The sequence below is a fragment of the Poecile atricapillus genome, chromosome 4 (assembly GCF_030490865.1).
Source record: "Poecile atricapillus isolate bPoeAtr1 chromosome 4, bPoeAtr1.hap1, whole genome shotgun sequence".
Classification (NCBI taxonomy): domain Eukaryota; kingdom Metazoa; phylum Chordata; class Aves; order Passeriformes; family Paridae; genus Poecile; species Poecile atricapillus.
In genome coordinates, this window is record NC_081252.1 from 76,476,435 (window position 1) to 76,501,708 (window position 25,274).

The window sequence follows — 25,274 nt, forward strand, 5'->3', positions numbered from 1 at the left end:
GGGTAGGAAAAAGATCTCATGAACAAGCAGTTTCAGAAGCAGGAGATAGAAACATCTCCCCACCTCCATGACCCTTGGTCAGAGGAAGGGCTCCCAGGACACCTGGAAGGACAACCACAGGCCCCCCATCTAAAACTGGCCTTGTAATGACTTACAATTAACAAAGGACAGAATTTGGAAAAAGAGCCTGCACACCTTCCAGAAAAGGGAATAGAATGTGACACATACCTGGCTTGGCAGGACAGTCTTCAAAGACCTTTTGCTGCTGCTCCACTGTTGCATTTTCCCAGGGGATGCAGCGAGGAGGGCGGGGAGCCCACACACATCTGACACCAGGACCTGCCCGAAGGCAGGACGTCTCCTTGTCAAAAGCCTCACATCTCTCAGGTGTGAACTTCAGGATGTCACTCAGGAGGAGGCTGTTGAAGCCTCCAAATACATACATGGTGCTGGACAACATGGAAGTAAAGAGAGAAAAATTCACAGCTGTTTCATGGACAGACCACTGCTCCAAGTAAATAGGATTTAAGGTCTGAGGGAAGTGCTTTATTACATGCCAGCATATATAAATCCAAATAAATAGCTCTTGGTTAAGAGGGGCACTAAAGAAAAGGTCAGACAAATTTCACTGTTTCAGAGAAGCCAGAGAGACTCAACACAGAGTCAAAGCTATTCAAGGTCATGAACCAATCTTCCCCTTCAGCCAAAACTTTGAGGGGACCTGATCAACATGATTATACATAAAATGCTGCAAAAAATGTGGGATCCTCCTGTAATCTACACTGGCAAGACACAGAGGAAGGCTAAAAATTGTGGAGATGGTATCACAGGATTAAACCAGAGCTCAGAAACTGACAACGAACGATTGGTGCTGTCACTCTCTCTGCTCCTCTGCAATAAAACCACACTTTGCATGGCTGGTAACAACTGAGCACAGTCACTGCATCAATTAAAAACCCCAAACAACCCCCAATATAAATAGTATTTTGTAGGGGGAGGAGTAGGAGACTTCAAACCTCCTTCAGTATCACAGCTGCACCAGACAAAACACTAAGTTTTAGTAGCTATACAAAAATGTCACATAAAAATTCTCTGTGCATCTGTGTCTGTCAATGCACCTTTAAAACTATGGTGAAGGAGAGCCAAGATAAGTTTTGGTTAAATAACAGATAAGTTTTGGTTGAATAGTAAGTATTTTTATTATGATTTTCATTCTATTTTAGAAGTCCTATGAAATTAATTTCTCAAACTTGGTTGCAATGATTCAGTAACAGGTATTCTGAAAGCTGGGATACCAGTACAGTGTCTAAGGCTTAACAGCCAAAATCTCACCTAAGATTTCACCCAAATACTGGACTTCACGTACCTGAGGAAGAGCAGCCCCATAGGATAAGGAACGTAAAGTGAAACATGGAAAATTTAAAAAAGCATGAGTGAAATTCAGGTTTCAAAATAAATGTTGTCAGTGCAGCTAAGAAATAACTGTGAAATACACTGAAATGCAAAATTATGATATTAATAAAAATATAAATATATATAAAAATAATTTTAAAAAGTCAAATTATTGAAAAAACAAAGTGAACTGAGACAGTTTAGCCCAGTGAAGAAGGGCTGATGTAACAGGTCAATACTGAAGACATTACAAGAATAAAGATCTGAAAAATTTCAGAGATTCAGAATGGTTTGGATGGGAAGGAACCTTAAATTCCACCTCATTCCACCCCATGCCATGGGCAGGGACAGGGACTCCCACTAGACCAGGTTGCTCCAAACTCCCTCCAAGCTGGCCTTGGACCCTTGCAGGGATGGGGCAGCCCAAAGCCCCGTGGACAAGGAGCTTTGTGACAGCCCCTCAGGTGTTCCAGAGCTCCTCATCCTCATGTGCACATTCCTGGAGCTGGGGAACAGCTCTGCCCTTACCTGTTGTACAGCACAGCAGAGTGCCCAAACCTGTTCACATCGTGCTGGAGAGCTGGGCGAGGCAGGACAGACCATCGATCACAGGCTGGAAGTGAAAAACACCCATGGCAGAAATGTTTCTCTGGATAATGAAGGAGAACTCACACAGCATGATCCTTCCTAAAAGATGCCAAAGCACCTGTGATCTTTCGTTAAAGGCCCTGAGGGGCTGGAGCGAGCCCAGGGAAGGGAATGGAGCTGGAAAGGGGCTGGAGAATTCCTGAGGGAGCTGGGAAGGGGCTGGAGAATTCCTGAGGGAGCTGGGAAGGGGCTGGAGAATTCCTGAGGGAACTGGGAAGGGGCTGGAGAATTCCTGAGGGAGCTGGAAAGGGGCTGGAGAATTCCTGAGGGAGCTGGGAAGGGGCTGGAGAATTCCTGAGGGAGCTGGGAAGGGGCTCAGGCTGGAGCAAAGGAGGCTCAGGGGGAATTTCTGGCTCTGCACAAGTCCCTGGCAGGAGGGGACAGCCGGGCTCTCCTCTCAGGGAACAGGACAAGAAGAAGCTGCTTTTCCTCCTTTCCTAGTAGGATTTTTCATGATGTAACAACTTCTGGTTTTATCTGTTTATACATTAATAATTTGCAGTTTTGCCCCAAACCAATATCACTGAGAACAGAGACTTATCTTTTTTTACTTCTCCCATTGCCATTATGTTCCTAGAGGGCAGATATCCATGTTTTTGAAAATATTTTTCATTCATCATAGCTTAAGGATTTGTGGCTGTTTTTCTCTTTTAATACAATGTTAGATTATTCCATCTTTTTCTATTAGCATAAAATTTATAAGTTCTGCTTCATTTTTTACTTGGTTTCTCAGGTAATTTTTTCCTTTGGGCAGCATGGGAGAAAAAACAAATTAAGAAACATCTAACCCACTGAGCAAAGGAACAAAAGTAGGAAAAGTCAGTCCAACTCATAACACTTAAACTTCATAAAGGGAATGGATCACCTTGGGGGCCAATATCCCAGAGGCAATTTACACAATTTAGGTGCAATTTACACAATTAAGACAGAAAAGTCAATCTTCTGTAAAGATCTACAGAGCCCTCAAATACTCCTAAGATTCTTTAATACGAGATAAAACCACTGTGTCATAGACTGACCATCTGCAAAAAAAACCACAAACCCACAAACAAAACTCTTCCATGGATAAACTGCAAGGGCAAAGGAAAACAAAGTTATAATTTTTATTAAATTTAATTGGAGAATTGTTGGATAAAACAACAGATGCAGAGCAATTTTGTTAAAGAGTGCTGATAAAGAAAAGACAGAATACACAGTTAGATTCAGTACTTTGATAGACTGTGATTTTGAAATTTATTTTTACATGTAATTTGCTCCATTTTCAAAGAATTTAACCTAGCCCAGCATTACACACAAGCCAAGCGTGACAGTTCCAATTTTTAATACGAGACTTCAGAAAAATTGGACAGCAATTTGCAATTTTTTAGCCATTAAGTTGTGTGTTATGTGAGGCCAAGAAACATGTTTTTCTAGATTAATAGAAGGCCTGGAATATTTTTCTTTCTTAACCAGAGATCAAGTATTGGAAAAACTGAGTAATTCTGAGACTACGAAGAATCTTCTCCTTCCTGACTTAACCTAAAACTTACAATGCCAGGATTTCTTAAATGTACTGTTCAAACAGAACATATCAACTAGGAAAACACCCAGCCTCTCCTTGTGTTTGTCATCAGAGTCAGAATTTTGATGGGGTAAATAGAAGAGTTTTAGTTTCTCTTCTGTGGGGAGAAAAGATCAATTTAAAAGTAGGACCTTTATGTAAGTAGCAGGTGGAGGATTAAGTGAGGCATTTTTCCATCCAAAGCTTCTGCAGAGCAGGAAACTTTTGGACAAAGGCCAGAGAGACCAGTTTTGGGAACAGAAAGAGCTAATTGGCCATTTCAGTGAGCAGAAAATAGTGAAAATACTGTGAGGCAGCTCTGTCCAAGTGCTCACCCAACCCAAATGTCAACAATCCAAAGGCTTGTCCTGAGAATCGAGAATAACACATGCACACAGCTGGAGTATTATCCTGAAACCTGTGCAAACTAGGCAATACCTGCACAATTTGGGCTGAATATTCTCCAACCTGGTCAAGTAGAGGATAAAAAAGTATTTAAGAATTTGTATTGCTCACCCCCAGCACACATCTCAGTGCAAGCTGTTAGCATTGCCCCACACTGAAAAAAGATTTTATGTCCTCCCAATACTCAGTGCATGTGCTCTGATTACTTGGAAATTTGAGGAGGGAAAACCAGAAAAATTTGATGATGTAAATAAAATTAGTTACTACCAAAATAAGCTTTAATGGCAAAGGTTAAGGAGAAGACCTGGGTTTGAGGCATTTGCTTCAGACTGGGTTTAATTCCACTTCTCTCCAGTCTTCCAACCATCACTGTGATCATTAATCAATCATGATCGCTAATCAACAAGATGTAAAAAACAAGTAAAGCAGCCAGACAGCATACTATAAAAGTAGGGAATAAAGACAATGATTAAGCCTCTCCACTGAAGGCTTTCAGTATCAACTGACCTTGCTGGGTTTTCTCCTGGGTAACTTGTGCCTTGGGAGCATGAAGGGATAGGTAACGGGGGTTATATGGGCTTATTCCCATGGAGACCAACATAAGCATGACCAGGGTAATTAATTACTGCACAGATCATGCATCAAGAACCACTGCAAGGTGTTTCTGCTGTGACACAAATGATGAGCCACCACCCTAGTGCATTCCTAGCCACTTGGGATAAAGAAATGGGATGCACAATGGCTCCTGCAATGAAGAGAATAGAAGAAGTGGTCTGAAAAAAAAAGATGTTCTTTTCAGGCTGAGAGCCTCTTCTTTAAGGAATGAGGGGACTCAAGAACACTTCTCACCCATCATGTGAGGTAAAATCAATGTAAACTCCACACACATCAGTGGATATCTGGTAAGAACTGGGGATGTGGACTACATCACTCATGTCATGTAACATGAACCTGTCTGTTACCTAAACTGAATCAAAATGAACATCATTATTGGCATATTTTGTCAAATTAATGCAATTTGTGTTTTACACCTAACAGAGAGTTCAATAGTTCAGGGCATATAGCAGAATGCAGAAAGAAAAATCTATCACTGTTGCTACCAAAGTTTGGAAAAATCAAACTGTTCATGACTGCCACAGAATGACAAAATACTTTGGGCTGGATGGCACCTTAAAACAATGTCATTTCAGCTCTGAGACAAGGGCAGGAACAACTTCCACTAGACCAGGCTGCTCCAAGCCTCACACAACCTGGTCAAATACCTCATTTTAATTCTTCAATTAAAAAAAAAAATCAAAATAAAGCTACCTAGGAGTACACAAAGGTTCCAGAGGGATGTGACTAGAAATCACAGGAGGCAGAATGGGATGATTGCTGTAACAGACAGCAAAAGGGCACAAGGATAACAAACCCTGATGACCCAATATTCACTCGCATTTTCCTCTCATGAACCAGGAGAGAGATCTTGATGAACAGTCACTTTGAGATTTCAGATTTACAGGATTATTTCAGGGAAGCCACATTTAGAGCACTCTGAGAGCAAAAGGTGAATGTCAGAGTACTGAGTGGCATTTGTCCCCATTGTGAATTACCTGGGTGTGTATGTACCTTCTTTAATGTTATTTCACCTCTTCTTTCCTTGTTCTTCTTAAACTCAGTCTCAGGAATCCAAATCCACAAATAAATGCTGCCCTCTCCTGGCTATTGAAACTCAGCAAATCCAACCTAGTAATTTGTCTTTATTATTGAATAAAGCAGTTAAAACAAGAGCGTGCACTGTACAGGCTGAGTTCCAACAGGGTCTAGTGCTTGTAACTGTCCTAAGAACTTAAATTTTTGACCAATCATAGATTAAAACACACTCAAAATGTCAGAATAGATTTATGGCTGAGAGAGCAGGACAGGAAACAGACTCAAGTTGAGCCAGGGAAGACATAGATTAGAAATTAGGAAGTATTTTTTCATGCAGAGGGTTGCAAAACACTGGAACAAGCAGCCTAGGGCAGTGATGCAGTCACTGTCTCTTGGAAGTGTTCACAAAACGTGTGGATGTGGCACTTGAGGACGTGGTTTAGTGGTAAAACTGCTGGTGGTGCTGGGTTGCCAGTTGAACTTGGTGATCTTAAAGGTTTTTTCCAACCTTAATGTTTCTATGATTTTATGATTCTGTAACAATATGCCCTTTAAAACCTGATTTTTAATGCCCAAGGTTGTGTATAAACTGTTGACAAAGGAACTGCTGCTGTCTGTAACTGGAAATCACTGCACCTCATTTGCTTGGAATTCCATAGCAGGCTAATGAGCCTCTCCTGATTGCATATCCCTGTGCCCAGCACCATTTGGGATAACACACACACATGTAAATCAGGCATTCTAGAGACAAACTGAGGACAGCTCCCTGGGAACAGCCAAGTATTTGGGGGTTTGTTATAATTTCTGCAAGAACTTACCAATATCATAGGCCATAAAATCTGAAGAAAAGCACTTGGCTCCGTGGCTCATGGAGGTGTCATTGTGAGTGTTTCCTCCAAACACCAGCATGGTCCCACTCACTATCACAGCTGTGTGCAAGTAGCGGAAAAATCGGCTGTCTTTCAAAATAGTCCTTCAGAAATAAAAATGTATGTATTAATGAGACTGCTAAGTGCCTGGCAATGGCAAAACACTCCATAAATCCAAGCTGAAGAACATTTTGAGGGTGCAGGGAGGAGGGTGATAGTATCTAACTACTTTTCTAGTGAGGTGCTTAACAATGACATTCCACACTGTTCAATTCCACCTGTAATTTCATTCTCATCTTTCTATTTGCTTTGCCAACTAATAGGAGAAATATATCTATGAGAGCCTCTTTCCAAAGCTACGGATCTTCAAACCATCAATTCTTTTCCTAGGGATGCTCAAGTTTTCCCACTAACTTGTCTTTTGAACATAGTCAGCCTGGGAAGACTCCAATATTTTGTAGTAACTCTGCTTTTATAGTAACCCAAAAAATTCTTTCACACTGGGCAGCATCTGTTGCTCACAACTAAAAATTCTATTTTAAGGCAATCTATACAGCTCCTGAAAATGGAATCCTGCAGGTTAATACCTGTACAACACGCTGGCTCATCGATGATTACATCATGGGAAGCACTAATCAAACTCACCACCGAGCTCAACATTAATCAGTAGGATTAATGGCACTGAACACAGAGGATCATATTTCTGAGAATTTTCCTACTTTTCTGAGAGGATTTGTGTTGAAGAAGGAGATGCTGCCCCTCTGCCCTGCTCAGGTCAGGCCCCACCTGCAGAGCTGCCCCAGGCTGGGCTGATCCCAAAGGAAAGGTGGGAATTGTGTCCCGGAGCCCCTCAGGTCAGGCCCCACCTGCAGAGCTGCCCCAGCCCCGGGGCCAAGAGCAGGAGGACGTGGAGCTGCTGGAGAGAGTCCAGAGGAGGCCCCGGAGCTGCTCCAGGGCTGGAGCCCCTCTGCTCTGGAGCCAGGCTGGGAGAGCTGGGAATGTTCCCCTGGAGAAGGGCAAAATGCAGGGAATGCTGAGAGTCCCTGCAGGGGCTCCAGGAGAGCTGGAGAGGGACTGGGGCCAAGGGCTGCAGGGACAGGAGCCAGGGAATGGCTTCCACTGCAGGAAGGCAGGGTTAGATGGGATATTGGGAAGAAATTCTTCCCTGGCAGGGTGGTGAGGCCCTGGCACAGCTGCCCAGATCAGCTGTGACTGCCCCATCCCTGGAACTGTCCATGGCCAGGCTGAATGGGGCTGGGAGCACCTGGGATAGTGGAAAGGGACGGAATGGGTTGAGTTTTAAGGTCCCTTCCACTAAGGAACATCAAACTGAGTGTGTGGTTGATGCACCTTTGGGACGGGATTTGTTCCAGAGGGACCTGAAGGAGCTCAAGAAGAGGGCCCATGGGAAGGTAGTGAGATTCAACGAGGAAATAGAGGGTCTAAATCACTGAAGAATAAAACAAAGAGTCAAGGACACAAGAAAACACAGAGATAGAGATGACCAGATAGTCCTACACTCTCCACTTGTTCAACAGGGCTTGCCAGACTGACAAAATAAGTGTCACAAAAGAAAATTTGTGCTGCAAGAGTTTGGAAGAACGTTGTCACTTTGTTAAGTTTCTGCCTACTCAGCCAGGTTTGTCGACTCCATGGCTGAAGTGGAAGATCAAATTCATCCAGAGAGGAAGTGGGGTTATTTCTGTGTGTACAACTGAGTGGGAAAGAGGGGGGTTGGAAATTAGTCACTCATTCCCTTCCTCATCAGTACAGACTCACAAACAGATGTTGCAGAAACAAGCTATTTTAACACCCAGTAAGAGATGTAGTGACTCAAATTTATTTATGTTGACCCAAAAGACAGTCTCCTCTTTGTCAGGAGCCTTTAGAATCAATGTTAAGAAAAACACAGAATTAAGGAAAATGTATTTCACCTCTGCAGCTCCAGGCTATGAAGTGTGGCTATAGCTTTTTAATAAAACTCACCTTTGGGCAGAACAAATCCCAGAAGATTTCAGCTTAAGAAATGAACATTTCAAGCAGTTATAGAGCCAGAAGAAAATAGGGTTATAATAGAAATTCTTTTACAGTCTTAACTGCAGAATGGATTATCACTCACTTGACTGCAGTAACTGCACTCACATGCACAGGCTGTATGGCTAGCATGAAAAAAACATCAAATATTTTTCTTTTCAGCTTGAATCAAACAAAAGATTAAAATGGACTTCTTGGCTTGTTCACAGCCTTGATGATATTGATTGTATCATTCTCTATTCATAACGGGACATAAAAACAAGAGATCCAAGATCACAGCATCTATCCTGAATTCAGGTAGATATAAGCCACTGCTCCCTTATCAAATACCCATTATCTTGTTCACTAGAAACAAAACTGACAGGGGAGTAAACAGGAAAAAGACAGAAGAAGAACCACTTACCACATACGGGAATCAACTTCATATTTGTACAAATCATCTGCCAGCCTGTACTTGTTGGCACTGAACGCTTTGTAACCCCCATGGATGTAGATTGATCTTGTATTTGGATCATAAACACTGCTGTGACCATATCCTCCTTGCACCAAAGCTCCGCTCGTCTGTAAGATGCTCCAGGTATTTGTCACTGAAAAATATGAGTGACAAAACATGGTTAACTTCTCTGCATTAATAACTCATCAACAATGTGGTGAAATAAATTGGGATTCCCTTGACTCAGATCTAGACACTGTCTCTATCACTTCATATTCAGAAACATTCTCCTTCCAGAAGTCTGTTGTCAAGAAGCATTGCCAGGTATTTTTAATTGGAGCAGAAATACCTCTTCCACAGTCATTTATTACATTTTACACACAAGCTAAGTAAATGAGAAATAAAACTAGACAAATAATAGATCGCATTTCAATGACATGAAAATGCCAGTGTTAGCATTCAGGAACACATAATCACAGAATGATTACATGAAGGTGCTTTATTAAAGAGCTCTGGGTGTCAGGGGTGCACAAACCCAAATCTGACCTGCCTTGGTTTTGAGCTGAACATGTTTTTATATTCTATCGTTATATAACTTACATATTAATTATTAAACTTACACTGTTCTATTGCATGCATTGATTTTACCCAAGCATGGATTTCTCATGATCCCCCCAAACCGCTAACATAGCTTCTCATGATTCTTTAAACAATAATTATATCTAATCACACCCAACAATTGTATCATTTATCATATACTGACCGCACAGGTGCAGTTTCACATGGTCTTAGCAAGCACAAGGCCTAACATTTCCCAGGGCCTACTTTTAACACTTTTCCCAGGGCTTGCCAAGCCTAACTTTCTTTATAACTCCCCAAATTTTCTATGATTTTAAAATCTTTTACTATCACCAGCACCATGACTTGATTTGGAATGGGACTCAAGAGCACTTTTACTTTATATATGTATATATATAAATATATATATAAAGCCAGGCAGCACTGAAGCCAAGTCTCACTGTGAAGAACACTGCAGTTAAAAACTAACATGTGATTCATGATCCTAAATCTCACTCACTAAAATAACATTGGTCTGAAGCACTTTAGACGTATTATAATGACAACTGAAATAAAAATACCAGATTACACACCAAATCTCTGTAGTAAGTGCTGAATGAAACCCTGGTATACAAGCTTCCCAACTTCAGGCCAGAGCAGGCACACAAAAGGCAAAGGAACTGAACAGTCTGCAAGATCACACATGGCAAAAACAAATCACTGCCCCAACACACTCTGGTTCTCTCTGGACTTCTCATAGAGGGAAAAATCTCGCCCACATGGACTGCAGAGAATCAGGCTCCAGTAGATCCTCTGGATCAGCATGACTGGAGGACAAGGATAACAGGTCCAAAGTGCAGACAGGGCCATTATTCCTGAGAATAACCAGCACATTCCTGTTGTGAACTTCCTGTGCTTAATTAGGATGTCTACATGGTCTGTGGAGCCAGGAACGTGCCTCCACTTCTGAGTTAGGTAGAAGTTCAGTTTACCTGAAAAGCTTCCTGTGCTTCTCCACTGGTGATAGTAGAAATCTCTGGATCCTAAAATCAGAGCCTGGACTATTCCAGGATACGGGAGTCAGATCCTATCAGGGATATGGGAATCCAGAAATTCAGCACCTGTTTCCCACAGCATCTGCTGCTGGGGACATGGGTGTCAGGTTCAGCAGATATTTGGTCTGAATTGTTACAGCCATTATCATAATTGCAGAAGTGAAAAATAATTTCAGAGGTGTAGTTTTTGTCAGAGGGGGAGAGGAAAATTAATCTAAATTGTCCCAGAACTGCCCTGCTTTACCTCTCAGTTACAGCTTTATGTCTTTGGGACCTAAAACCACGTATAAAGCTGGAGGCATGTGGCTGTCTGCTCAAAACATATACAAATATGTCAGGTTCAACTACCTGTAAATACAAACAGGAGGAAGAGAACACATTTGCCTGTGTTTTGCTATCTGAACATGAGTCATTTAAATAACTTTCAAACCAACTCTTACAGTTGAAGGGACTGGCAGGAGGGCCCCACTCACCCAGGTTGTACTCCTGGACGTTGCTGATGTAGCCGTAGAGGGGGCAGTGCCCAAACAGGACGAGCATGACGGTGCTGTTGTCGTGCAGCGTGACGATGTGCGCCGAGTGCCCCACCACGGCGTACTGCTCCTTGGCCTTGGGCGCCACCGCGGCCCAGCTCTGGCTGGGGATGTGGAACACCCACAGCTGGCTGCTCACGTTCCCCGTGGCATCTATCTTACCACCATACATGTAGATCTTATCCTGAAAGGAGTCGGATAAAATAAGGCCAAGGAGCTCAGCATTTAGGAAACAGCTATTTGGTAAGGAATTAAGCTGCTGGTCTGAAGTTACCTAATAAAGTCCCCTGTGGACACGGGCCTGGAGTGACAGGACACAGGGAATGTCTTCTCACTGCCAGAGGGCAGGATTAGATGGGATACTGAGAAGAAATTCTTCCCTGTGAGGGTGGGCAGGCCCTGGCACAGGGTGCCCAGAGCAGCTGTGGCTGCCCCATCCCTGGAAGTGTCCAAGACCAGGCTGTATGGGGCTTGAGCCATCTGGGATAGTGGAAGGTATCTGACAACAGCAGGGGATCGGGACTGGATGATTTTTTAAGTCCCTTCCCAAACCATTTTCTGATTCCATTATGAATTTCCATGTTTTGAGGTTCTTCAAGTACTCTGTTTGTGAATGACAGTGTGTGGAGTTTTTTGAGTCTTTATGATTAAGTTTTACACTGTTTGAGCTATATAACATTCCAAAACCCAAAGATCAGTAAAGGATCAGCTCATTTGCTTTCCAAAGATTTTGTCATCCTGCTGTCACATGGCATGCACTCACAGCAAGGCACACAAGTGAGAAAGGAGGTAAAAACAGTCAAATCCGCTTGCTGTGTCAGATGCTAGAAGATCAGATTCACAAGTTTACTTGCACAACAAGTCACAAAAATCCCTAATTCCCCAGCTCTGCTTTGGTATCTTGGACAACAGAGCTTATAAAAATATTCACGTGATCTACAGCAAAGGCAGCAAACTCAGCCTCAGGCATGTCTTGTCAGCACAGAGAGCAAGAAAGAAATGACCTCACTGACCTCAGTCATCCTCAAAATCTCTGGAAGAAGGGCAAAGAAGGAACACACAGGCAGAGACACTAGAGACTTCCTAGGGCACCCACCCAAGGATTCCCTGGAGCACAAATGTATAGCCTGGGCTGAGCATGGACAAGCCTCTGAATGAGGAACTCTTCTCCCCAAAGCAAGACTGATCTGGGGTGAGGAGGGGGAAGCAGAATAGAAGAAGGGGAAATCAGCTGGGAAGGGAGCCTGGAACACTGAGTTTACCTTGTGCAATGCCAGTGAATGACCATATCTCATCTCTACTGTGTTCACAGAGTTGTTCAGTGGAAGCCACTCTTCAGAAATAAGATCATACCTGTATAATAAAAACTGAATTATTTTCCAAGGAATAGATATTAAAGCTGAGAATATGATTTCTTGTCCTTTCTATAATTTGGGGAAAATTATTTACCAATAGAATATGTTAGATATAATTATTTATGGAAATAATAAATCCTGCCATGATTTCGGCATGCACAAAGCTCACAAAAACTACTTATGGGTTAAAAAAAATCCAATTGAGCCTGCTCTGTTACTCAACATCCACATATTGATTTCCTTTTCCCTGTTTCCTTTTCAGTATAAACCTGAGAGCTAATGCATTGCCTATTAATCTGTGACAACCTACACCATCTCTCCCTCAAAAAAGTAGGAAAACTCTACACTAAACTTAGGTAATTTCCAACTACTTGTTTAAAAACACTCTGCCAGTGCTTAAAAAGCACTTTTTAATTATGTCTTTGCCATTCACACATAAAATATCATAAACCCTCTGCCCTGAAAATGGCTTGTAGCTTTTTGTTTAAAATAAGGCACTACATTTGCCAGGCTTAGGGCCTTGTGAGATAAAATCATCTCTGAGAAAGCATTCAACAAAGCCATAGGGTAGCCTATTAAAACATGAGGTGTGACTTTGTAGGAGTAAATTGGTGGTGCAACTAGCAACTGCTCTACATTAAAGTGTGTGTTTTCAGCTCCTCTTCCCCTATAAGAACTATTACCTCAGGATGTGAGTGCAGAACACACAGCTCTCACTTAGGTCCATCAAACTGAGGTATGTGAGTACCCCAGAAAAAAAAAATCCAGCTTTTGCCTAGATCTGCCCTAATACAATACAAAAGCTGGGTTTTTTTAATGGAGTATTCCCATGAAGTACACGATTATTACTTGATATTTTAGTTACTGTTAAATCTCCTCAAACAATTGCATAAATGTCCTCAACCTAACGCCAGTCCCTGTTTGGTGTCCCACCCACTGATGATAACCACCCAGAGTAATCAGTATGTGTTAATTAAGGAGCCAAAAACTCAAGTCACATAGACACAACACAGGGAAGGGCTAAAAATACTGAAGCAAAACTACCCTCTTTGAATATGAGGCTAGACATAATTTAGGAGCTGGCCCAGAAATATACAGAGAATAGTCAAATGCTGTCAGATACGGATGAATCAAAAACTCACTGAACATCAGGAACCTTATACTTTTCCAAAATTAGCACCCCTTAGCAAGATTTTCCCCCACCTCAAACATGAGCCTGAGTTTTTATTATGGTTATTTCCCTCGGAGATGAAACATAGACCAAAGCAAAGCATGTCAGATAGCATTTCCTAAAAATAACTCTCAAATCTAAGTTCCTCTCCTTAGTTTTGATTATCTGGGTTTATACTCACGCTAAAACCTTCTGAGAGTCAGAATGATTGAAGACATAGCCTCCAACAATCCACATTTTATTGTCATGGATGACAGTTTTGTGAGATGCTCTAGGAAGTTTTGGAAGAGTGTATTCCTCCCGGGTCCAAAATGACTGGTTTGCAGGAAGAGGAATTGAACAGCCAGGACCTGGGAAATGAAGATTTAAAACATGTTTTTTCCAAAGCCTGTATTTCAGTTGGAAGTCAGTCTCCTGCTAGTGTTGTAGCTGGTTGCATTTAATATGAGACTAATTCCACATGTCAGTAGGTCTTTGCAAAGGAAAAATGTATCTTCGGGCCAAATCATAGCACCCAATCAGGCTGGACGTGGCTGATCAGCTCTGCAGGACACGAGAACAAGGCACTTGACATGTCCAAACAGGTCAACTATGGCAACCAGGCTTAAATTTGCTTTAGGTGCATAGGAATGAGGTTTGAAGGGATGCCTGCACACCACAGGTTGGTCCCACCTTAGATGGTGACAAAGTTGTTTTTAAAAGCAATCATAAAAAAACCACAGAATCACAGACTGGTATGGGTTGGAAAGATCCCCTTCCAGCCCCCTGCCATGGACAGGGAAACCCTGCACTATCCCACTTTGCTCCAAGCCCTGTCCAACCTGCCCTTGGACACTGCCAGGAACCCAGGGACAGACACAGCTGCTCTGGGCACTCTTTGCCAGGGTGTCATCACCCTCATTGTAAAATACTTCCTCCTCATATCTAATCTGAAACAATCCAGTTTCAATTTAAAGTCATTCCCCTTTGTCCTGGCACTCCAGGCCCTTGTCCAAAGTCCTTCTCCAGCTCTCAGCAAGGCCCTTTGGGCACCAGAAGCGGCTCTGAGGTCTCCCTAGAGCCTTCTCTTCTCCACACGAACATCCCCAGCTCTCTCAAACTGTCTCCAGAGCTGAGAGGTTCCTGCCCTTGGAGCCTCTCTGTGGCCTCCTCTCCAGCATATCCAGTCATCCAAATGAAGTGTGATCTTTTAAATTTTAAAAGCAGATACTCTGTTCCTAGTCAAAATGCTAACAACTTGTCACATAGAACATTCCCAGGTACTCCCAATTAAACTGCCAGTTCCATACATAGAAAATGCTCCCCAAAAGTTCTGTATATTCACCAGGAGACTCACCTTGCCAGCCTGCAGAGCACAAACATGCTTTAGAGCCATTGGGGTTGCACTGGCCTCTCTCAGGTGCCCCACAGTTCTCCGGGCAGTAGGGAATGTCACAAGCCTCTCCCTTCCAGCGCTCCGCACACTCACACTGCAGGGCCATGGTGCTGCTGTTGAGCCTGCACTCCCCTTGGCCAGAGCAGTTATTGGGACACATATTGAAACTGGGGACAGAGCACAAAGCAGTTTGTCAGGAAGGAAGCAGATTCCCAAGAATTATTAACAAAGGCAAGAGTGACACTGAACAAAGTTGACACAAATCTTTACAAACCAAGAGACAGTCATCTGGTACCTGGTATGATGGACCGTAGAGATTTGTACCATATTCCTACAAAACTGCTTCATTTCACAAATTAAACTCTCAGCTCCTCTGAGAAAATTACCAATATGATTTTTAGCCATTTGTGAGGCTAAAATGATTTGCCTTAAAACACCCAACAGTTAGTGAGGACTTTAATCAGAGTATAAGGTTACTGTGGTGTCTGTGCAATCTATACTCAAACTGCTCACAATTAAAGAGAACAACTGGAGATGAAACTCAAGCAAAAGACGTGCCTGGTTTAAATAATTTCTGATTTTATATCTGCAACGTAGCTGAGGCAAAACCAGATACATCTTCGGTAAAGGTCCAAATTTTGAGATTGTATTAGCTTCCAGACTCCAGTTTTTCTGGTATATCAACCAGAATCACTCACAGATGGGAATTACTACCCATTTTTCTCACTGTAACTGGCTCCAAGACATAATTTCACAAGTGTTTCTTGAGTCCCTACACCCAATAGTAACTATGAAGACTCTTATGTACCATTTAATCTACTTGCTGAAGAAAACGTTATGAGGAAACCTAAGAACCAGAACACAAAGCAGCACTTGAAAATTGTTTGAAATCATGAAGAAAATGAAGAATTAAAAGAATATTGTTCTTGAAGAGAGTATTTTATTCCAGTGGTGCAAAACCAACAGCTGGCAGTAGATGGAGTCTTGGTTTATGCAATCATTCGGACTTGGAAAACACTGCCTCTTCAGCTCTTCTGATTTAAGTAACATTGCAAAGTCTCCTCATCTTCTTATGGAGCTTTCAAGGGGTGCTGGATGCCCCCTATTTTTAAAGAATTCACTCTTATGTGGATTATTAAGCACATATTTATGTTCTTACTAAATGTGAAAGCACTGAGACTTGATATTCAAAAACTAAGCTCCCTATTTTAAGAGAGACCCAATTTTTGAAAGTTGTGCAAGTTTTTCAGTGACTGAAGTTTTCCCAGCTGCTTTTTCTGAAATAGGTGAGACCTTTGGCAGGTTACTCCCAAACTAAATCCCCCAGTGTGACACAAACATAACTTGCATCTGTAGGAGCAAAAAAATGCGAAGCTCACGATCCCTGCAGAAGCAAAACCTTCCACCTCTGTGAGTATGTCCACACATTTCCCTCAAGACAAAACCTTTCTAAAAGCAGCTGATGAATTAGGGAGCACACCAGAATTACTTTTAAAAAGCTCATCAATGAGGACTAAATGCATGTCAGTGAGCAGAAAGCGTCCATCTGTTTAGAATATGAATGAAAGAATATAAAACCAGACCAAAACAAAAAGAAGCCAGATCAAGGGATTCGATCCAGGGATTGAATAAGAAAGCACAGCCCAAGTTAAGGATGCTCAAGAGCAGGTACAGCCCAGTCTCTCAAGTGAAAAGTGTGGCTGATGGAAAAGTGTTTGTGCAGAAGTATCCCTGCAGAACACTCAAGAGCACAGATGTGCACAAAACGTATAAATTCTTATTGATTAGATATAATCAAACTGATATAATAACATAAAGTAAATAATAAGATGTCTTTTGGAACAAATATTTGTTCACACTTGCAATTGAAAAGTTACAACATTGAGGGCATGCCACTTATTAGCTGTTGCAGGGGTATAACAAAGATAAAACTCTAATTTCAGGTGTCTGCTCATAATTACACACTTCAATGGCAATTGCTTATTTCAAAACAAAAGTGAAAAAAGGGGAAAACTCCTTTTGCTCAACCTTTAGCATTACTGTGGAGCGGTGCCACTTACTTATAGGTGATGTTAAACCCTGTGAGATTATAGGCAGCATCACTGAAGAAATGTAGAAGAGCATAGCCAGAAGTAGCTACAACTTCGGGTACTGTTTCATTGCTGTCTTTCTCTGGAACAATAAGACCGCTGGAAAAGTAAAAGAACAATATCAGAAGTGAAATAAAAGGGAGCAAAGCAACAAGAGTAAATACATCAGTACTTTAAGTAAAATAATTGAATTTCAATAAAATAACTGAAATTTGATGTATTTCCATTACTTAAAGTAAAACAAATTTGCGGAATCATAAATAAATGTAAATGGAAAGAATTTAACCTAAGAAAACCTGAAGCTATCCAGAATAGCTTCAGGTAGTTATCCTTAGTATCAGATAGTTATCCTTATCAAAAACCTTTCCCCTTGTTACTCAGCAATAAATCAAGCAAGTCCCATTCATAAAACAAGGTGGCATGTTTAGAAACAGAAATTAATGTGCCCCAAAAGAATAAAATCTGTATTATGAAATCAAACGAAAGATCTCCTCCTGACTGCGGGCTACACAAATGACTGGGAATGGCTGTGACAAATCGAGCAAGTACAGAGCATTTTGGTGATGTGTAGTTCACCTTCCAGAACCCCAGTTCAGATGCTTAGGCTTGGAGAATGCACCCAAGTCAGCACAGTTAAATAAACCATTCATAAACCATGCTTCTATCCAATTCCTTTCTTGATCATTTTCACCTGAAAAAATCTATAGCAGTGAGGTTAACAATTTACAATAGCAGAGAAAGGATTACTCTATTCAATTTTGACTTGCTGCCTCTTGGGTTCCCTTTCTATGAGAAATATGAACAGCCAGCCATAGAATCACAGACTTGTTTGCATTAGAAACTTAAACCAGATTTAAAGCTCATCTCATCTCACCCTCTGCCATGGGCAGGGACCCTGTCCATTATCACAGGAGCTCCCAGCCCCAGTGTCCAGCCTGACCTTGGGCACTGCCAGAGATCCAGGGGCAGCCCCAGCTGCTCTGGGCACCTGTGCCAGCCCTGCCCACCCTGCCAGGGAAGAATTTCTTCCCAAGATCCCAGCCCAATTCCCCCATTTCCCAGTGGAAGCCATTCCCTGGCTCCTGTCCCTGCAGCCCTTGGCCCCAGTCCCTCTCCAGCTCTCCTGGAGCCCCTGCAGGGACTCTCAGCATTCCCTGCATTTTGCCCTTCTCCAGGGGAACATTCCCAGCTCTCCCAGCCTGGCTCCAGAGCAGAGGGGCTCCAGCCCTGGAGCAGCTCCGGGGCCTCCTCTGGACTCTCTCCAGCAGCTCCACGTCCTCCTGCTCTTGGCCCCGGGGCTGGGGCAGCTCTGCAGGTGGGGCCTGACCTGAGGGGCTCCGGGACACAATTCCCACCTTTCCTTTGGGATCAGCCCAGCCTGGGGCAGCTCTGCAGGTGGGGCCTGACCTGAGGGGCTCCGGGACACAATTCCCACCTTTCCTTTGGGATCAGCCCAGCCTGGGGCAGCTCTGCAGGTGGGGCCTCACCTGAGGGGGCAGAGGGGCAGAATCCCCCTTCCCTGCTGCCCACGCTGGGATCAGCCCAGGGCATGAGGGGCATTCTGGGTCCCAGCTCACAAGGCCAGGGCATGTCCAGTTTCTTTCCCACCAGCATCACCAAGTCCTTCTCCCCGGGGCTGTCCTCAATCTCTCCATCCCCCAGTCTGTTCTCACAGTTGGGACTGCTCCAATCTGATGCAGGATCTTGCACTTGACCTTGTTAAATCTCATGAGGTTCTTACAGTGCCATTCCTTGAGCCTGTCCAGGTTCCTCTGGATGCCATCTCATCCCTCAGGCATCTCAACTGCACCACATCTTCCCATCATCCCTTCTTTTATAAGCTCCACCTGACTCATTACATCCATGTTTGTTGTCTTTTCTGTCATAGCAGCCCGTCACACTCTCAGCTCCCACCTCATTCTTTGCTTTGCACTTCTGGATGACTTTGGCTGTTTCTCTCACCCTTCCAGGTTCTCTGAGATCCTCCAGCCTTTTCGTTTTCCAAGACTGGCAGAGAGAAGCAAGGATGGTGGGCAAAACTATCTACAGTATTCCAGACACACTACAGATTTATATAATGGTTTGTCAAAATAATTGGAGTAAACTGACAAACTAAAATGAGCTTTGAAAAAGGTTCCTACCTATTTACCTATTGTACAAAATACTTCGTATCTAAGAGGGAATGTTTATTCTTCATTTAACAGAAGTCTGACAAAACCAAAACGAAAAGGTTGATTCCTCCCTCATACAGAACACATCACAGTGGGCACAAATTCAAAGTCTATTGAATTTATGTTTTTAAAAGCCTTTATCCATGTACAGCACATTGTCTACCAGCCCCTGTTCACAGTCAGCTGCTATTTTCCTGTACAGATCCATCTTTCCCAAGCCTCACACCCATTTTCAAAGGCAAAGTCAAAGCTTTGTGACAAGCAGAGACTTCCAGTTGCAGAGCAGAGCATGTCAGGCAGGGAACTAGAGGCAGCTCCAGCCGCTTTCCCAGGAAAACAGCCCAGCCTTGTCCCATGTCCTGCGACTCCTGAGTATCCAAGGCCACCATCAACTAAAAAGCAATGATGAAAAGAATTTCCCCCCAAATAAGAACTTCCTTTTCCTCTTTTCACATCTATCTGGAATAGAAAGCAAATGCACTTGAAGACAGTTTCCTAAGACAGAGTAAATGAGTTTATCTGCCCAAGAAAATCGCTCCCAGCTATCCACAGCATCCATTAATACCACCCGAAAAGCACTTTTTTGTGACTTGAATCTTTCTCTCCCCATGATACAACTGTGTGTTCCAAGAACAGAATAGACACCCAGTGATCCTCTTTGCTACAGATTTTGGGGTATTTGCACCAAAAGCAGCAGATGAACGAGCTACCTACAGCAGGATCACACTGCAAACTGCACTACAGCCCTACCTACACAACAAGTCCTATGGTAGACAAAAAGATATCCTACATTTTACCAACACACCATAAAATCACTGCAACCTGATCCCATGTTTTGGCTAAACAACTCCAGCACATCTGCTGATATTTCCTTATGAGAAAGCCAAATTTCCCCCTGGTGCTCATTTGCTTCTCAAGGATATGGGATTAAACAGCAAAATTAATTCCCTTTTCATGTCTCTGGAAGAGGTGCCTTGTTTCCTTCACATTTGAGACTTCTGAAGTTTCTCTCTCCCAAAAGACCATCCACCACAAAACCAAAGAACAAGAAGCCTAACAAACTTCTTGTTTGGTTCATAATACTCTTTTGTAATGGACACGATAGGACAGTACAGCTCAGGAAAGCAAACATTTGAAAATAATTTCGGTAAGGCAAACTGCAGGTCAGGGACAAGAAAAAAATTGCTTTGTTCTAGTTTCTTCTTCAGCACTTATCACTAATATTACAGCACAAAGTAAGTGGAAGGCAAGACAAAAATTCCCTTCAATAATCTTTCCTAATAAAAGGACTATCACTACACACTTCTTTGTTTGCTCATGGAAATCTCAAATTTGGGATTTGTTTGACAAGAACACAGGTACCTCCATAACAATGCTTGCATCCCACTTACTCCCTGTTTCTATCTTTTTCTGGTGATTCATGTGTAAATAACTAAAAAGGATGTTATCCCACCCACACAAATTTAAAACAGTCTACGAAAACTTAATCACAGAATTGTCTGGGTTGGAAGGGACCTTAAAGGTCATCTAGTCAAACGCCCCTGCCATGGGCAGAGACACCTTCCAGCATACCACCATACCAGCCTGCCCCAAGTCCCCTCCAACCTGGCCTTGAACATTTCCAGGGAGGGGGCATTTTAATTTCTTTCAGAGAAAACCATGAAGAGAACACAACACAGTGGGAATGATCAGATCCCTGAAAGGCTGAACCTCAAAAATAGTGAATAAATCAGCACGCACCCAGCATCATATGGAATAAACAGAAGCACAAACAGGATTTACATCTGCCATGAAAAACAATCCAATCGGCAGAATCAGAATGATAAAGGATTATGCAAAACTTCCTCTAAATTATGATCCAGAATCTCTAAGCAACTCAACTCTGGCCAAGATTAGCATGTTTCACAACATGCTGCTTTTGTTTCCTTTCTTAAGGTTTCAAAACATTTTGCAACCATCTCTACTCCAAAGCAAACAAACACTCCTAACTCAGCTCAGCTGCCCAGTGACACCCAGGGAATGGCAAACCTCTGCTTTGGACTGAAATAATATCTGTTTTCTGTAAACTGGATTGGTGAAGTCAGTGGCAGAAAGTAAAACAGTATCAGAGAATCAACAAAATATATAATGTCCTGAGTTGGAAGAAACTTCAAAGATCCCCTTGTTCCACCCTCTGCCAGGTCAGGGACAGCTCCCACTGTCCCAGGAGCTCCAGCCCCGGTGTCCAGCCTGGCCTTGGGCACTGCCAGGGATCCAGGGCCTGCCACCCTCACTCAAGGGGAACAATTCCTTCCTAATATTCCCAATATGCCCAAAACAAAGGGCACCTCCTCTATTATTTCTCCTGGATTTGCTGTGAGTATCATGGTACTGGCATATTCCTCATTTCCTCCTGAGACACAGCCTATTAAGAGATCAAAGCATGAGAAGCTCTACTGAGCAGAAAACAGGCAAAATTTGGAGGCACAAGAGGAAAGGGTGAAAATACAGAGTAGAGTTCATGGAGGAGTAAAAGGAAGAAGATGATACTGAAAAATCAGCTTTGCAATCCATCAAAATCCAATGCAAAAGAATTATCCTAATTTTTATATACTTTGATTCATCTGGACACACATGTACACAAAATGGCAAGATTTCTCTGTTACTAAAAAACAGTCCATGTCATTTATACTCAGAACTACAAGAGTAAAACTAAACAGATTAAAAATAGAAGTTACAGAAGACTAACAATAAAACAATAGCAAAAAATAAAAAAGGAGAGAGGAAAGTATAAGGAGACATCTCAAATTTATTGTATTAAATGAAGCAAGATGACTCCCAAACATGGACTTTTAAGGAAACAAAGCCATTGCAACAACACATACTAAAAAAAAATTAGGCGATAGATTCATTATAGAGCTGGCAGCATGTCAAATTACAATCTTTCTTGAAATCTTCTTCCCTTGTTGCAGTACAGGCAGACCCAGCTGCTGCAGCACCACCACAGGGAAGCTTGTCTGTCTGCAGAACCCTCCAGATCAGGGGCTTTGCCCAAAAAACCTCCTTGACTCTTACATAACTGTTGTTACCACAGAATCATGGAACAGTTCAAGCTGGAAGGGACTTTAAAGATCATCTCATTCCACCCCCTGCCATGGGCAGGGACAGCTCCCCCTGTCCCAGGAGCTCCAGCCCCAGTGTCCAGCCTGGCCTTGGGCACTGCCAGGGATCCAGGGGCAGCCCCAGCTGCTCTGGGCACCTGGGCCAGGGCCTGCCCACCCTGCCAGGAACAATTCCTGCCCAAATCCCATCCAGCCCTGCCCTCTGCCACTGGGAGCCATTCCCTGGCTCCTGTCCCTATTCCCTCTCTAGGTCTCCTGGAGCCCCTTCAGGCCCTGCAAGGATTTTGCCCTTCTCCAGGAGGACATTCCCAGCTCTCCCAGCCTGACTTAATAGCAGGGAAGGGAAGCTCCAGCCCTTGAAGCATCTCTGTGGCTTCCTCTGGACTTGCTCTGGCAGCTCCAGGTCCTTCTGCTGTTGGAAGCCCCCGAGCTGGATACACATTCCCATGGCAGCAAGGTCAGTTGTAATTTCTGGCAAAGAATTGAGGGACTAGAAGGAAAAAATAGAGTAGGGTCAACCATATGATCTATGTATGAGGAGAGGTAAAAGGAGTGAGGTTTCTTTAACTTCAAGGAGAGACAGATGAAGAAGGGTGAAACCTAATTTTTGACCTCAACTACCTCAGGAGAGATTAGAGAGAAGGGAATACCAGAGAGTCACAAGAAAAGGACAAGAGGCAACACACGAGTCGCAGCAAGAGACTGTGGCTAGACATTAATATTAGATTAATTTTTTATCATTATTTTAACACCAATCTCTGGATCACTGACTCAGAGGATCAACAAGATCTCCATCCTAAAGATGAATTCAGACCTTGACTGGACAAAGTCTTGGGCAAAGACTTTGATGGTCACCTTGCCTTGAGAGAGGGATCAAACCTTTCCAACCCAACTCACCCCTACACTGGAATTTGGGTGCTCAAGTGCCATATTGACTGGCAAGTAACAAAAGGATGGTGAGCTGATCCTGTTGCCGGAGGGAATGCGGGTTCACGTCCATCTGGCACCTGATAGCAACCACCAGGAGCTTCTGGACCACTGCCAAAAGTCTTGCAGAAGAGCAACTGGGTTTGATGAGGAAAACACCCGCTGCCAACCAGAGAAAAATGAAACTAAAGGTGTAAAACCAGCTCTGGTAAATGTTTAATGTGGAGTAAAGTTAACAAAACCAACAAAGTTCACAGGTGCTGAGTTTATCTAATTCCGATTTCTTCACCAGTGCTGACAAAAATGCTGCATTTGTTTCCATGCTCTTTTACTGAATTTTTGAAGCAGCACATTTACACAGTCTTGTGCCTGTGGTCACAAATATAAACCAGCAAAGATATTTTTAACACTGCTTAATAAAAAAAGCTTAATGTGCAGGACCAGATCACTCTGGGGGCTCCCAGACTACAAGGAGTTTAGTCTATGCACACATTGAACAGTGTAAATGTTAGCATTAAGCAAATATTTATTGCTGCTAAAAATTGATAAATTTAAATTTAAAGCTTCCCTACAGTCCAGTGCTGAGGATTCCCATGTTCCCAAGATCATATTATATATATATATGTATATATACAAGATAGATATATAGATAGAGGGATAGAGAGATGGATGGATGACGGATGGATGGATGGGTGGATGGATGGATGGATGGATGGATGGATGATGGATAATGGATGATGGATAATGGATGATGGATGATGGATGGATGACGGATGGATGACGGATGGATGATGGATGATGGATGGATGATGGATGGATGACGGATGGATGACGGATGGATGACGGATGGATGACGGATGGATGACGGATGGATGATGGATGATGGATGGATGATGGATGGATGATGGATGGATGGATGATGGATGATGGATGATGGATGGATGATGGATGGATGACGGATGGATGATGGATGATGGATGATGGATGGATGATGGATGATGGATGATGGATGGATGATGGATGGAAGACGGATGGATGATGGATGATGGATGATGGATGGATGGATGATGGATGGATGGATGATGGATGGATGGATGATGGATGGATGATGGATGGATGATGGATGGATGGATGGATGGATGGATGGATGATGGATGGATGATGGATGGATGATGGATGGATGATGGATGATGGATGATGGATGGATGATGGATGATGGATGGATGATGGATGAATGATGGATGATGAATGATGGATGACGGATGATGGATGGATGATGGATGGATGATGGATGGATGATGGATGGATGGATGGATGATGGATGATGGATGGATGGATGATGGATGATGGATGGATGATGGATGATGGATGGATGATGGATGAATGATGGATGATGAATGATGGATGACGGATGATGGATGGATGATGGATGGATGATGGATGGATGATGGATGGATGGATGGATGATGGATGATGGATGATGGATGGATGGATGATGGATGGATGGATGGATGATGGATGGATGGATGATGGATGGATGATGGATGATGGATGGATGGATGATGGATGGATGATGGATGGATGGATGATGGATGGATGATGGATGGATGATGGATGGATGATGGATGGATGGATGATGGATGGATGGATGATGGATGGATGATGGATGGATGATGGATGGATGATGGATGGATGATGGATGGATGGATGATGGATGGATGATGGATGGATGGATGGATGATGGATGGATGATGGATGGATGGATGGATGGATGGATGGATGGATGGATGGATGGATGGATGATGGATGATGGATGGATGGATGATGGATGGATGATGGATGGATGGATGATGGATGGATGGATGATGGATGGATGATGGATGGATGATGGATGGATGATGGATGGATGGATGATGGATGGATGATGGATGGATGGATGGATGATGGATGGATGATGGATGGATGGATGGATGGATGGATGGATG

At 43.0% G+C, this 25,274-nt stretch overlaps 1 protein-coding gene across 11 annotated transcripts in view; it reads right to left on the reverse strand.

The window, feature by feature from the left end:
- The window catches only part of ATRN (attractin), a 150,430-nt gene that overhangs the window by 83,761 nt on the left and 41,395 nt on the right, over window positions 1-25,274 (reverse strand). For all 11 annotated transcript variants that reach the window (XR_009277657.1, XR_009277648.1, XR_009277656.1 and 8 more), the window contains exons 4-12: window positions 17,061-17,189; window positions 14,962-15,167; window positions 13,807-13,975; window positions 12,362-12,452; window positions 11,040-11,283; window positions 8,924-9,107; window positions 6,436-6,590; window positions 1,921-2,005; window positions 229-449 (exon numbers count right to left, since the gene is read on the reverse strand). Coding sequence is in view for 1 of the 11 variants with exons in the window: in XM_058838759.1 (XP_058694742.1) it covers window positions 229-449; window positions 1,921-2,005; window positions 6,436-6,590; window positions 8,924-9,107; window positions 11,040-11,283; window positions 12,362-12,452; window positions 13,807-13,975; window positions 14,962-15,167; window positions 17,061-17,189 (1,484 nt within the window). In the remaining 10 variants the exon portion in view is untranslated. The remainder of the gene's footprint in view (window positions 1-228; window positions 450-1,920; window positions 2,006-6,435; window positions 6,591-8,923; window positions 9,108-11,039; window positions 11,284-12,361; window positions 12,453-13,806; window positions 13,976-14,961; window positions 15,168-17,060; window positions 17,190-25,274) is intronic.